Genomic DNA, 12,463 nt, shown 5'->3' with positions numbered 1-12,463 from the left:
ATTGGTCTACAGTCGGTTTTGGGGGCAGGCGTGGTTGGGGTGAAGGTGGAAAGACAAATTTGAACAATCTCACGAGAATAAAGGGAGATTTACCGATTATTGTTTACATTCCCCCCCAAAATGAGAAACCGAACCGATCCAGATTCAACTGAAATGATCGGAACAACACAACTTCCGTAACAGATTGTTTGCTAGGGCGAGGAAGGTGAAGCCGAACACCAACTTCGTTCTGATTGAGTACAGAATTAGACCGAACATATCATATCGGAGGACAAAATTAAAACACAATAAAGGCCACATTGTTGGATCATATTCGCGATGAAAAGGGCAAGTGATGGTCATTGTTCGGGATAAATACCCCGAAAGAGGCATGGTACGGCCCTTGATGAAAGGAATGTGAACCTGGGGATACCCGTGTAGGGAGTGCGGAAAGGCGGGTTCGGGATACCCCAGGACTTCTAGGCGGAGAAGGGAACTATCCGTCGTTATTGGGGGGCCAAGCAGACGCTCGTCTCCTAACGGGTAACAAATCAACACCGAAGAACGGGGATTTGGATGAGGCCTCGTTTGGCAGTGTCGAGGTAGGGAGACAAGATTCGTGGACATATAAAGATTGGACCCGTGGAAAATATAATTACAACAGGTAACCTTGGTCGAGCTGTATTAATGTTTTATTTCTAACATACAACTTCGGGTTGGGTCATAATATTCCTGAAAAACAGCAGTTATGTAGCTAACGTTAGCTAACTAGCTAACGTTACATGTTAATCGGACATTTGACATGTCGCTATCCATCACCCTTAACCTAGTGACGTTAGTTAGCTAACTAGTTATGTACCCCCCTCCTTAAATTTACCATTTTACAAGTAGGTATATTTTGGAAACATAACATTTAGTTTTTTAATTACCTATCAGACATATTTGCCAACGAAGTGACCAACTTGCTAGTTACTAGTTAGCTGCACCAGGTGGCTAACGTCGGACGTTAGCTAGCTACTGTAGTTAACTAGCTAGTTAACAAGCATTTAGCTTATAGGGGGCTGAAATATTGACACATGTCAACTAATGTAATGAACACATGATCACGAGTCATGACGATGTCTATCATGTTACTCTCATTGTTAGTAGTTTGTCCCCTGCAAGTGGATGATGGCAAGCTGCCTGTACTCTTTGATCAGCTAGCTAGCTAGTTATCTAGCTAGTTGATTTGATATATTATTAACAAGTTGGTTGGTCGCTGGCCTGACCCTTCTTGCCAAAACGGTCTGCTTCATTGCCTAGCTAGTTAGCTATGTGGCAAAATGACTCAATCAGATTCACTAATCTTATCACAATACTGTAATCACAGTTTTCAAACCATATTTGCTGAAATGTCCCATGTCAGCCAGCACTAGACTGTGCACAGCTCTTGCTTGTTTAGTCTTTGCTTGATTTGTTGTTGTTGTTCAAGTTCTGTGTTGGAATCAGTGGTGGTGACTTAAGATTTTTTTAAACAAAAAACAGGTGTGTCTGAGGTTATCCATGAGTCATTATCTGCGAATGTATAGTTGCATGCGTCAACACATTCACCTATAGGCAACCCTGAACTGGTTGTGTCACTAAATCCTCAAGCTGTTGTCAGAGGATTTCCAACCCCTTGTATTCTTACTCTGTATGATGTTCCTCTGTGCTATGGAAAGTAAACAGATCTGATATCAAATTGTGTGTTTCTTGCTCATTGTCCCTGCAGCCATGATGGAAGAACTGCACAGCCTGGACCCGCGACGCCAGGAGCTGCTGGAGGCTCGCTTCACCGGGGTCGGCGTGGCTAAGGTCTGTGCTACTACACTATATCATTGGAGATGAGATAGGCCTATATAGGGTCCTGCTCCTTTGCCGCTCCACCCTTTCTAATAATGTAGGACTGACAACGGGATCTCAGTGTTGCACATTTACTTTAGGGCCATAACTATTTATCTTTGTCTCTCTCACCCCTTCTCTTTGTTTCTCCTTTTCTTTGTTTGATTCTCTATTTCTGGTTGAGCTTGGCCAGGGACTGGCTGGCCCCCTCCGCCTCTCTCTCGCTCTCTTGAGAATGTAGAGCTGTGTGTCTGTGTTTGTTGGCTGGTGTGATATGCTATCCTCTCCTACTGGCTCATGATGTGGCGGCTGCATATGCAAGTGCGGAGGGCTGCCAAGAAGGGAACGGGCAGGGGGGCAGGGAAGGGCATGAATGCCGGTCACCCTCATACGCGTAGAAACCCTGACCAGATGTTATGGCACTAGCTCTCTGGCTTTTGATTAGAGGTCCTGCCTGGTGGTGCTGAGGTAAACTCCATCTTAGAGAGCTGCCTTTGTGGAAAGTGAACCGGAGCCCACAGAGTGAATCAGAGCCAGGACTGGGCTCTATGCCAGCCATAGGCAGAACTGAACCCAGAGCACGGTGCTGTCGCAGAGAAAATGGCGACTCCCGCTAAAAGCATCACACCACGGCCGCCCCGTCTGACCAGGGTCCGTCTGACAGAGTTGCAGTGTGTGGAAAGACTGGGAAAGAGAGAAAGGAAGTATTAGCCTAGAGAGAGATGAGAGACATATAGCATGCCCTGGTGTTATAGGTCTGAAAGCCCCAAGATATGAGGGCAGCTCAGCCTGTCTCTCTCGACCTTGAACAGCCCTGTAGCTCTGCTCCCTATCAGTCATCCTGAGCTGCCTTTTAAGCGTTTAAGCAGTCCAGAATTGTCGGCAGAGAGAAATGTGCTGTTTTTCAGCTAATTTCCTGCAATTCTATCAATTTTGCAATGGAACTGAGAGAATTTTGTACATCCATTTTAAGGATGGACAGAAATTATTTCCTTTAGCTGCGCCACTACTAAGTGAATACAGGGGAAACACTGAAAGCCCTCCAATACCCTATCTGAGTAGTAGGATTTCGAAATTGTTTGAACAAGGCTGGAGAGAATGAGGATAAAATAATGAAAGGCGAGAGTGTGAGGGAGAAAAAGATTGAGAGACCTATTCCCACCTGCATTAGTTATGTCTGATGTTCAGCAATTTCAGGTTCAATTTAGTTAGAGGGAGCAGCATTCTGTGCCCAGAATGACTAAGTATATTTTTCTGATATGGTAGAGCCTGGTGAATTCAAAAGTGAGTCATTTGAGTGACAGGCATCACCTAGGGAACAGACATTTAGAATTAATAGGGTAGGTGCACAGTGTGGAGACGAATGGTGATGATATTAGCTCAAGCCTATTCCTCTCCGACTCTCTTCTGCTCTCTCTTTCTCTCACAAACAATCACTCACCTTATCTGTTCACCAGAGAGTAGCCATGGGGAGAAGCAGTCAGTCAAATGAAAGCAGAAAGCATTATCCCTCCCTTCCACACCCCTGGTTTAATTGTGAATTAAGTTTAGTCCCTCCCTGCCCTTGGCATATCCTTCCACTCTTTGTCTGACGTGTAATTGTGTGGGTTTGTTTGTTTTTTGAACAGGGTTCAGGCCACAATGAGTCATCCAATCAGAGCCTGTGCAGCGTGGGCTCTCTCAGTGACAAAGAGCTGGAGGTCAGTGTCCCACAGCAGTGACGCCATACATTTTTTCACTCTTGTTATATGATATTTTAGACATCGTCCGCTGTCATAAAGTACAATGTGTTTCTCCTACTCTTTATCCAGACCCCAGAGAAAAAGCCCAACGACCAGAGAACGAGGAAGAGGAAAGCAGAGCTGTACGACAGCAGCCAAGGTGAGATGTCTGTCTCCCTTCCTCTGTGATCTCTCTTTCACCTCAGTCGTGCCTTGCTGGCAGCCATTTTGTTGTCAGAATAGATCAATGTCACACAGATTTTCCGCCTTTTTTTTCTCTTCTCCAGGGAAAGGAGGAGCAAGAGGACAGAAAATTAGTGATTATTTTGAGGTGAGTGTGCTCACTTTCTGGCAAAACGCATCCATAGCATTCAATTCCTTCGCTCTTCTTCTGACTTTTCCATTAAATCTGTCAGTTTGCTGGTGGTAGCGGTCCTGGTACCAGTCCTGCCAGGAGTCTCCCTCCAGTTGTCCGCTCCTCCCCACAACATCACTCCCTCTCCAACCCCCCAGGCACGGTGAGCATGCTCCCTCACTTCCCTGTTCTTTTTCCTCCTCCTTTTTCACCGTATCTTTTTTTCTCTCCCCCTGTTCCTAACGAACCCATCATGCCCTTCAAACTGACCTGAATGCAAAGCAGAATGTTACTGTGGTCCATGACATGATGTTAGTGGTATGTGTGGATGTCTTTGTATCCCAGATGCAGCAGGGCAGCCCGTCCTCTATGGGTTCAGCCAACACAGAGCACTCATCCTGTTCCCTAAAGCCTGTCTCCCTCTACATGAACCACAAAGCCACACAGGTAGCTGTTACCTTGCACCTTCTGTACAGATTCACAGAGCACTGGTGATGTCTGTAATAACTCCTGTATAATATGACACGTCTCTAATGACTGTTTGACTTCATCTCTCTTTCTCGCCTCCTCCTGCAGTCTGACCTGACAGTAGAGAAGCTAACTGCTATGGAGAACAACAAGAACTCTGACCTGGAGAAGAAGGAGGGGAGGATAGATGACTTACTGCGGGTGGGAACACCTCTGCCATCAACGCGTCCTTGTTTTCCCATTCTGTCTTCTAATGGAATAACATGTTGTTGGCCTCGTCATGAGACAGCATTATGTTCCAGACATGGGAACAGACCTCCTCAGAAACTACCGTCTGACATTTTAAAAGAGCTTTGTTTCATTAAAAGGACTATTAATGAATGGGATTTTGACCCGTTCTGTTTCAGGCGAACTGTGACCTTCGAAGACAGTTGGATGAGCAGCAGAGGATGCTGGAGCGGTACAAAGAACGCTTGAACAAATGTGTGACCATGAGCAAGAAGCTGCTGATTGAGAAAGTGAGTTCTCCCTCTGTCCCTACAACAGGCTTGGGAGTCTAGAATAACTTAAACCATGTCTATTTTCTTGACCAAGGACTAACTTTCCCCAAGTATAATGTGCGTGTGTGTGTGTTCTCTCCCCCCAGTCGAAGCAGGAGAAGATGGCGTGTCGCGACAAGAGCATGCAGGACCGTCTACGTCTGGGTCACTTCACCACCGTCCGACATGGTGCCTCATTCACAGAACAGTGGACCGACGGATATGCCTTTCAGAACCTTATCAAGTAAGAGTCACTCAAAAGCCTCTCTCACTCTGCATCTCATTTTCTCCTCCTTCATGCTCCTCCTCTCTATTCTCCTCTGTTGTTTTTAATATCTTTCTCTCACATCAGCACTGACCCTCCCCATCTCCTGTCTGTCTCTGTCTGTCTCTGTGTCTGTCTGTGTCTCGTCTCTAGGCAACAGGAGAGGATCAACTCCCAGCGAGAGGACATAGAGAGACAGAGGAAGGCCCTGGCCAAGAGGAAACCGCCCTCAATGGCCCAGACCCCGCCCCTTAGCCTGGAGCAGAACAAACGCAAGAGCAAGGCCAACGGAGCCGAGAGCGAAGCGTACGTTACCCTGCCTCTTCCACTCTCTGTTTAAATGTATACATTTTCCCAGGTTTGGTTCTGTTTATGATGGTGAGTTTCTTCTTCTTCCAGGTTATCGCAGGCCGAGTATCACGAACAAGAGGAGATTTTCAAACTAAGACTGGGCCATCTCAAGAAGGTAGTGTGCTGTTTTTACATGCAATGTTTCTATGTTTTGTGTATGTAGTTTGTGTACTGTTTATCTGTTGGTTCATGTAAAAGTTGCTAATAAGCTTGTTGTGTATTGCAGGAGGAGGCAGAGATCCAGGCTGAGCTGGAGAGGTTGGAGCGAGTACGGAACCTGCACATCCGCGAGCTCAAGAGGATCCACAACGAGGATAACTCCACGTACGTGCTCTCTACCAGTGTTATTTTATTTGTGTTCTCTCTGTTTGACTTATAATCAAAATATGTCTGATTTCTGCAACAGATTCAAAGACCACCCTACGCTAAACGACCGGTACCTACTGCTCTACTTACTAGGCCGAGGTGGCTTCAGTGAAGTTTACAAGGTGAGAGCACTCTGCCCATTCATTAACAGTCAGTGGAACTGACCTTTTGTCATCATGGTCAAATGCGTAGTTGTATACCCATTGAACTAAGTATAGCGACTACATAGTCGAAAGGTTTTCTCATAATGATGAACTTTTGATGTTCACCTGAATCCATTTTTTAAGTCTGTGCCAAGTTTTCATACGGTTTCATGTTGGTGCCAGGTTTTTCTCAGATATGATAAAGAATAATGGATGTGATAGAATCATTTATTTGTAATTGATGTCACGTCTCTCACTTTTGAAGGCCTTTGACCTAACGGAGCAGAGATACGTCGCAGTCAAAATCCACCAGTTGAACAAGAACTGGAGGGATGAGAAGAAAGAGAACTACCACAAGTGAGTTCCCTTTTTCTTATCATAGACAAATATTTTCTTTTCTCCGAGTGATACGGGTAACAAAAGCACTTTGGTTTTAACATTGGAGTTTAACGTGGTCTCTGTTTCAGACACGCATGTCGAGAGTATAGAATCCATAAGGAGCTGGACCACCCACGGATAGTCAAACTCTACGACTACTTTTCACTCGACACAGACTCGTAAGTCCCCCCCAAAAAGAGTAACAGAACATATCCAACACATCTTTGGAATAGAACGTGAGATTTTGGGGGTTTCTAGTTCCGGTGTTATTTCTTTCATTCAACTCTATCCTACTGTTTTGAAACAGTACCTCAGTCGGTTCCTTTGTCTCTCGTTGTGGAACAGGCTCTGTGCGGTTTCTAAACTAAAACAGTACCACACAGTCGATTCCACTCTCGTCTTTAAAGGTTCTGGAGTTAAACGGTACCACCTCTCTCTCGCTCTCGTTGTGTTCCAGGTTCTGTACAGTTCTAGAGTACTGTGAGGGGAACGACCTGGATTTCTACCTGAAGCAGCACAAGCTGATGTCGGAGAAGGAGGGCCGCTCCATCATCATGCAGATGGTCAACGCCCTCAAGTACCTCAACGAGATCCGCCCACCCATCATCCACTACGACCTCAAACCTGGTGGGTACACACAGCAGATCGCACGGACACTAGCATGGCAGCAGTTACACTGCGATATTAGTATCAGGTCAACACTGATGCCATCACTTACAGAACCAGTCAAAAGTTTGGACACCTATTCATTCCAGGGTTTTTCTTTATTTTTTACTATTTTCTACATTGTAGAATAATAGTGACGACATCAAAACAATGAAATAACACATATGGATGGAATCATGAAGTAACCAAAAAAGTGTTAAACAAATCAACATATATTTGAGATTCTTCAAAGTAGCTACCCTTTGCCTTGTTGACAGCTTTGCACACTCTTAGAATTCTCACAACCAGCTTCAGCTGGAATGCTTTTCCAACGGTCTTGAAGGAGTTCCCATATATGCTGAGTACTTGTTGGCTGCTTTTCCTTCACTCTGCGGTCCAACTCATCCCAAACCATCTCAATTGCGTTGAGGTTGGGTGATTGTGGAGACCAGGTTATCTGATGCAGCACTCCATCACTCTCCTTGGTCAAATAGCCCTTACACAGCCTGGCGGTGTTTTGGGTCATTGTCCTGTTGAAAAACAAATTATAGTTACACTAAGCACGAACCAGATGGGATGGCGTATCGCTGCAGAATGCTGTCGTTTCTCTTTGCTTATTTGAGCTGTTCTTTCCATAATATGGACTTGGTCTTTTACCAAATAGGGCTATCTTCTGTATACCACCCCTACCTTGTCACAGCACAACTGATTGGCTCAAACGCAATAAGAAGGAAAGAAATTCCATAAATTAACCCTTAACAAGGCACACCTGTTCATTGAAATGCATTCCATGTGACTACCTCATGAAACTGGTTGAGAGAATGCCAAGAGTGTGCAAAGCTGTCATCAAGGCGAAGGGTGACTACTTTGAAGAATCTCAAATATAAAATATATTTGGATTTGTTTAACTTTTTTTTTTTTTAGGTTACTACATGATTCAATGTGTTATTTCATAGTTTTGATGTCTTCACTATTATTCTAGAATGTAGAAAATGGTAAAATAAAGAAACACTGCAATGAGTAGGTGTGTCATTTTGACTGGTACTCTACATGTAAAGCAAGTTGAAACGATGACAGCAGACTAAAACGAGACAAGATAAAAGATACCTTTCACTCAGTTGACTCTTAAGGCTGGTTTACAGTTGGTCTATCGACATCGACAGTCTGTAGACTGTTGTAGCAGTGACATCATGAACGTTCTATTGTCGTCCGACATTAAACTTGTCGTTGTTGTTATGATATGCTTGACAGCAGCCTGGTGATCCAAATAGCATAACTGGTGTATTTTAACACCAATAAACCCATCCGTTTCGGTTACTGGCTGTTGGAGGAAATTATAGTTGAAATGACTAATTATGTATACATTCCAATCAGAACTGGTTACTCCAAATGCTGTAATGTACTGTACATATATGAATTTTCTCTCTTGCTCCCATTCCCAATTGTATTTAATATAGTCAGGAGTTTAGTAATAATGACAGTTCATTCATTTGTACAAAGGAACAGACTGTCTAGAATGCTGATTTACAGTGACTGACCTTGGCTTTAGGAGAGGAGGGAAGGCTCAAGAACTAAAGGGCCTCTCTACCGGTGTCATATGAAGAGATAGAACATTTAGGAAACGCTGACGTCATTTTCAGTTTATAACCTGTGGTAAAATGTGTATGTACCGAGTACTCTCTTGAATTAAACGCTATTACCTGACTTTTAAGACCGGGGCTCTGTCCATTTCTTATAAAAATATTGGGTCTTACAATCCCTTTAGAATGCATTGACAGAGTAATAATTCTGATTGGGAAATAATACAGAGGAATTTAGAATTCCACTAACACTGGCCCAACGCTCTAACCACTAGGCTTTCTTTTTAGTACATTTTTATTAATTATTACAGGAAAATAAACTCCCAACAAGGTTGAGTTAATTAAAGAAAATAGCTTACGGTTGTGTATGTGACGTAATAAATGCAGGGCATTCTACCGGATAATTTGTTTAACTTGTCTCGTTGCTGTCGCAGTCAGGTAACCATGACAACACACTTTTATCTGTCTGCAACAAGAAAACCGAAAAGTCTCAGTGTCTGTCTTTAGACATTCCACCAGAGTATAAATGAAATGTAGTTTTGACCAGAGAAACTTGTCTGTAGACAATTTGAACATGGCATGTCATTAGACCAATTTATAAACCAGCCATGCCAGTATATTACAGAGAAATGTCCTTCATGTTCATTGTGAACTTTTGTCTTGACCTCTGACTTGTCGTTTCCTCAGGCAACATCCTCCTGGTGAATGGCACAGCCTGTGGGGAGATCAAGATCACCGACTTCGGCCTGTCCAAGATCATGGACGACGACAGCTACAACTCAGTGGATGGGATGGAGCTGACCTCGCAGGGTGCAGGGACCTACTGGTGAGGCGCCGCACAAACTAGAACAATAGAATGACTATCTTGTTTGGATGATTGTTATTGTGGAAAGAGTGTTGCTCTAAGCAATGATCTTCCCTTGCAGGTACCTTCCCCCTGAATGCTTTGTGGTGGGTAAAGAGCCTCCTAAAATCTCCAACAAGGTGGACGTGTGGTCAGTGGGAGTCATCTTCTACCAGGCTCTGTACGGGCGCAAGGTAATGCAAGCACGCACACACTACTCACTCCTCTCAGAATTGTATTCATGCTCTTTAAATTCCATTTAAGAGATGAGGATGTTTTGTGTTGCTAACTTTAGCCTTTTTTCTCTTTCTTTGTCTTCCCCTCCAGCCCTTTGGCCATAACCAGTCTCAACAGGACATCCTGCAGGAGAACACCATACTGAAGGCAACAGAGGTTCAGTTTCCCCCCAAACCAGTGGTCACCCCAGAAGCTAAGGTACTACTTTTTTTTCTGTCTGTCCTTCCCTCAACTTTCTGTCATTTGTTAGTCCATTCCCTAAATTCTTCCTCACCTGGTGTTTCTCCATCCCTCTTTCATTGGTCTGTTACTTTACACATTCATCCTTTTCTGCTCTGTGCACAAATGATTCTACTGTCACAACGTCTCTAAATGTCCCCTCCTTATCTCTCTCCAGGCCTTTATAAGGCGCTGTCTGGTCTACCGGAAGGAGGACCGTATTGATGTGCACCAGCTAGCCAGTGACCCCTTCCTCATGCCTCACATCCGCAAGTCTGTGGCCACGTCCGGGGCCTCTGGCACGGCTATACCTTCCACCTCCAGCTCCTCCAACAGCAGCGCCTCAAACTGAGCCTTCACTATCTATCTCACTACGAACTGACTGACCTGAGTGGAAGGTGGAGGTGGGGGCGGCTGCCTGATTCAGCCCCCTCATCACTTCCCATCCTGTTATGTCCCACCATGGGCTCAGCACCCCAGGGAAACCTCTGGGGTGCAGGCAGGGGGAGCTTGAGGAATCATGGATGAGGTGGAGGGGAGAGAGGTGGGGTAATCAGTGTTCCAACTGAAACCTGGAGCCCTCTATGTCCACCCACCCAGCTTCCCTGTCTCTCCCTCCCCTGAGGGGTGGTGTTGTTCTGGGGGTCAAAGCCCTAGGGTCCCCCCACAGTGCGGAGGGGGACATGGCGCTGAGGAGAAATGGGAAAATTCAACAATTTTAAGATTAAAAGAATGGAACAGGGCTGCATTAGCTTTGAGAAATGGAAGGGACTGTTGGAAGACTCTGTTTTCCATCTCATACACACACACACCCACCCACCCACCATGCCTCGGAGTCGTCCCAGAAGCTCTGGGTTCTCCTTTTGATAAATGCTTTGGTTGTCATCCAACCCCCTCCCCTGATTGACAGTACCAGTCTAGCCTGCCTTTAGACTGGACCTGAACAAGACCTATGGCGTTCATTAATTTAAGCCACTCTCCTGGGTCCAGGTAGTTTTTGAAGGGAGGCATACCCACCCACCCTGTCTGTTTTAAATCCTGTGACCAAAGCTTAAGACTTCCAGATGGTGGCACTGTTCCGCTGCAGTTTTTATATTGGTTCTAGTTGTGTTACATGATATATGACGTGGAAAACTAATGAATGGTCCCTTTTTTTAAAGAATTGTTACTTACATTTTCCCAATTTTAAGGAAAAAAAGCAATTGGTGGTTTTTAAATTTTTCTTTCGTTTTTTTTTTGCCCTATTCTCGTTTTAGTAATTCCCTTCATAAAAACATATTTATTTAGGTCTGTTTTAATGAATTTTTGCCAATAAAATGCAAGGGACTGGTTTACTCATTGTACTGTTGGGAGGAGATTGGGCCTTAGCAGAGAATTGCATAACCCATTAAATACTATTGGTTAAACTGTGCGATCTGAGTGTTTGTGGGGGTGTTAGTTCTGGTTGGGTTGTTTACTCTCAGAAGGCTCGGCAAGCTCAATTCTCTACATCAACAACACAAAGCACACTTATGTAATATTTATTATCTGTAACCTGGAGGTTGTAGGGGAAAATGGAAACCAGGAAGACCCAGGAACAACTGGAGAAGGTCTATCGAGGAAGAACTAAAATAATCAAGAAAATCTTTGAAAGGGCGGCAGGTAGCCCAGCGGTTAAGAGCTTTGGGCCAGTAACCAAAATGTATCTGGTTCAAATCCCAGAGCCGACCAGGTGAGAAATCTGTCAACGTGCCCTTGAGCAAGGCACTTAACCCTAGTTTCTCCTGTAAGTTGTTCTGGATAAGAGCGTCAGCTAAATGACAAAAATATAAAATGAATATAACAAAGTGGGGGAAACCAAACTTGATGGAGAAGTTTGAATAACCTAAAGACAGGTTGGCTGACAACACCATGAGACTGGACGTGTCGATGAGGCAGAAGGCCATGTGGTGGTATGATTCAAATAGCTAACAACCATGTGGGGAATCGTTGTACCTTGTTGATACTGTGTTGAGGTGTTTTGACTAATGTCTATGCTAATATGGCTCATATTCGCTAGCTAACCAACAACTGTAATGATGTATTTGAGAGACAAGTGCTCCTTGTGCAAATGTATTTGTTTTCAATAAACATTTTGAGACAAAATATAGTTTACATGTCAACAAACTAAGCCAGCCCTGTCTGTTTTGCCCCATATATGCTTATGTGTTAAGTTGCTAAACATCCAACCCGTCTATACTCCCCAGGGGTTCTCAAAATGGGGTCCACGGACCCTGAGGTACTGAAGGGGGTCCGCGGTCAGATCTCAAAATCTCTCTATGCACTATCATTTTTACATTCGATTTTTTAAATGAATTTTACAAACAGATTGAATTAATTTTGGCCAAGAGATCTGTAGAATAGGTTAAGAGGGTGTAATACAATGTAACATGATTGATCTACAAATGATGTTCTTAATTAACCCTGGGCAACATGGGCCTGGATATTGGCATCCACAGTACTCCACCAATTATCACCTCCATCCTAATTGTATT

General features: G+C 44.3%; 1 protein-coding gene across 1 annotated transcript; it reads left to right on the top strand.

Annotated features, from left to right (window-relative positions):
- The first annotated feature begins 4 nt into the window (after positions 1-4).
- On the top strand, positions 5-11,361 carry LOC112259183 (serine/threonine-protein kinase tousled-like 2). The gene is made up of 21 exons (XM_042327382.1): positions 5-643; positions 1,730-1,812; positions 3,468-3,539; positions 3,651-3,720; positions 3,848-3,891; positions 3,977-4,078; positions 4,261-4,362; positions 4,492-4,584; positions 4,791-4,901; positions 5,030-5,166; positions 5,341-5,493; positions 5,587-5,653; positions 5,765-5,862; positions 5,945-6,026; positions 6,313-6,404; positions 6,515-6,604; positions 6,883-7,052; positions 9,338-9,476; positions 9,577-9,688; positions 9,822-9,929; positions 10,129-11,361. The coding sequence occupies exons 2-21, from the start codon at positions 1,732-1,734 to the stop codon at positions 10,300-10,302; spliced, it is 2,097 nt and encodes a 698-aa protein (XP_042183316.1). The 5' UTR covers positions 5-643; positions 1,730-1,731; the 3' UTR covers positions 10,303-11,361.
- The last annotated feature ends 1,102 nt before the right edge of the window (positions 11,362-12,463 follow it).

This window comes from Oncorhynchus tshawytscha, linkage group LG09 (genome assembly GCF_018296145.1).
Source record: "Oncorhynchus tshawytscha isolate Ot180627B linkage group LG09, Otsh_v2.0, whole genome shotgun sequence".
Lineage (NCBI taxonomy): Eukaryota > Metazoa > Chordata > Actinopteri > Salmoniformes > Salmonidae > Oncorhynchus > Oncorhynchus tshawytscha.
Note: the sequence above shows the minus strand (reverse complement) of the source record. Positions and strands in the feature narration are given on the sequence as shown.

Coding starts and splice junctions, on each gene's coding strand:
- LOC112259183 (XM_042327382.1), top strand. CDS start 1,732: ATGATGGAAGAACTGCACAGCCTGGACCCGCGACGCCAGGAGCTGCTG. Junction 1,813..3,467: donor CCGGGGTCGGCGTGGCTAAG/GTCTGTGCTACT, acceptor TTTTTTGAACAG/GGTTCAGGCCACAATGAGTC. Junction 5,863..5,944: donor CACAACGAGGATAACTCCAC/GTACGTGCTCTC, acceptor TTTCTGCAACAG/ATTCAAAGACCACCCTACGC.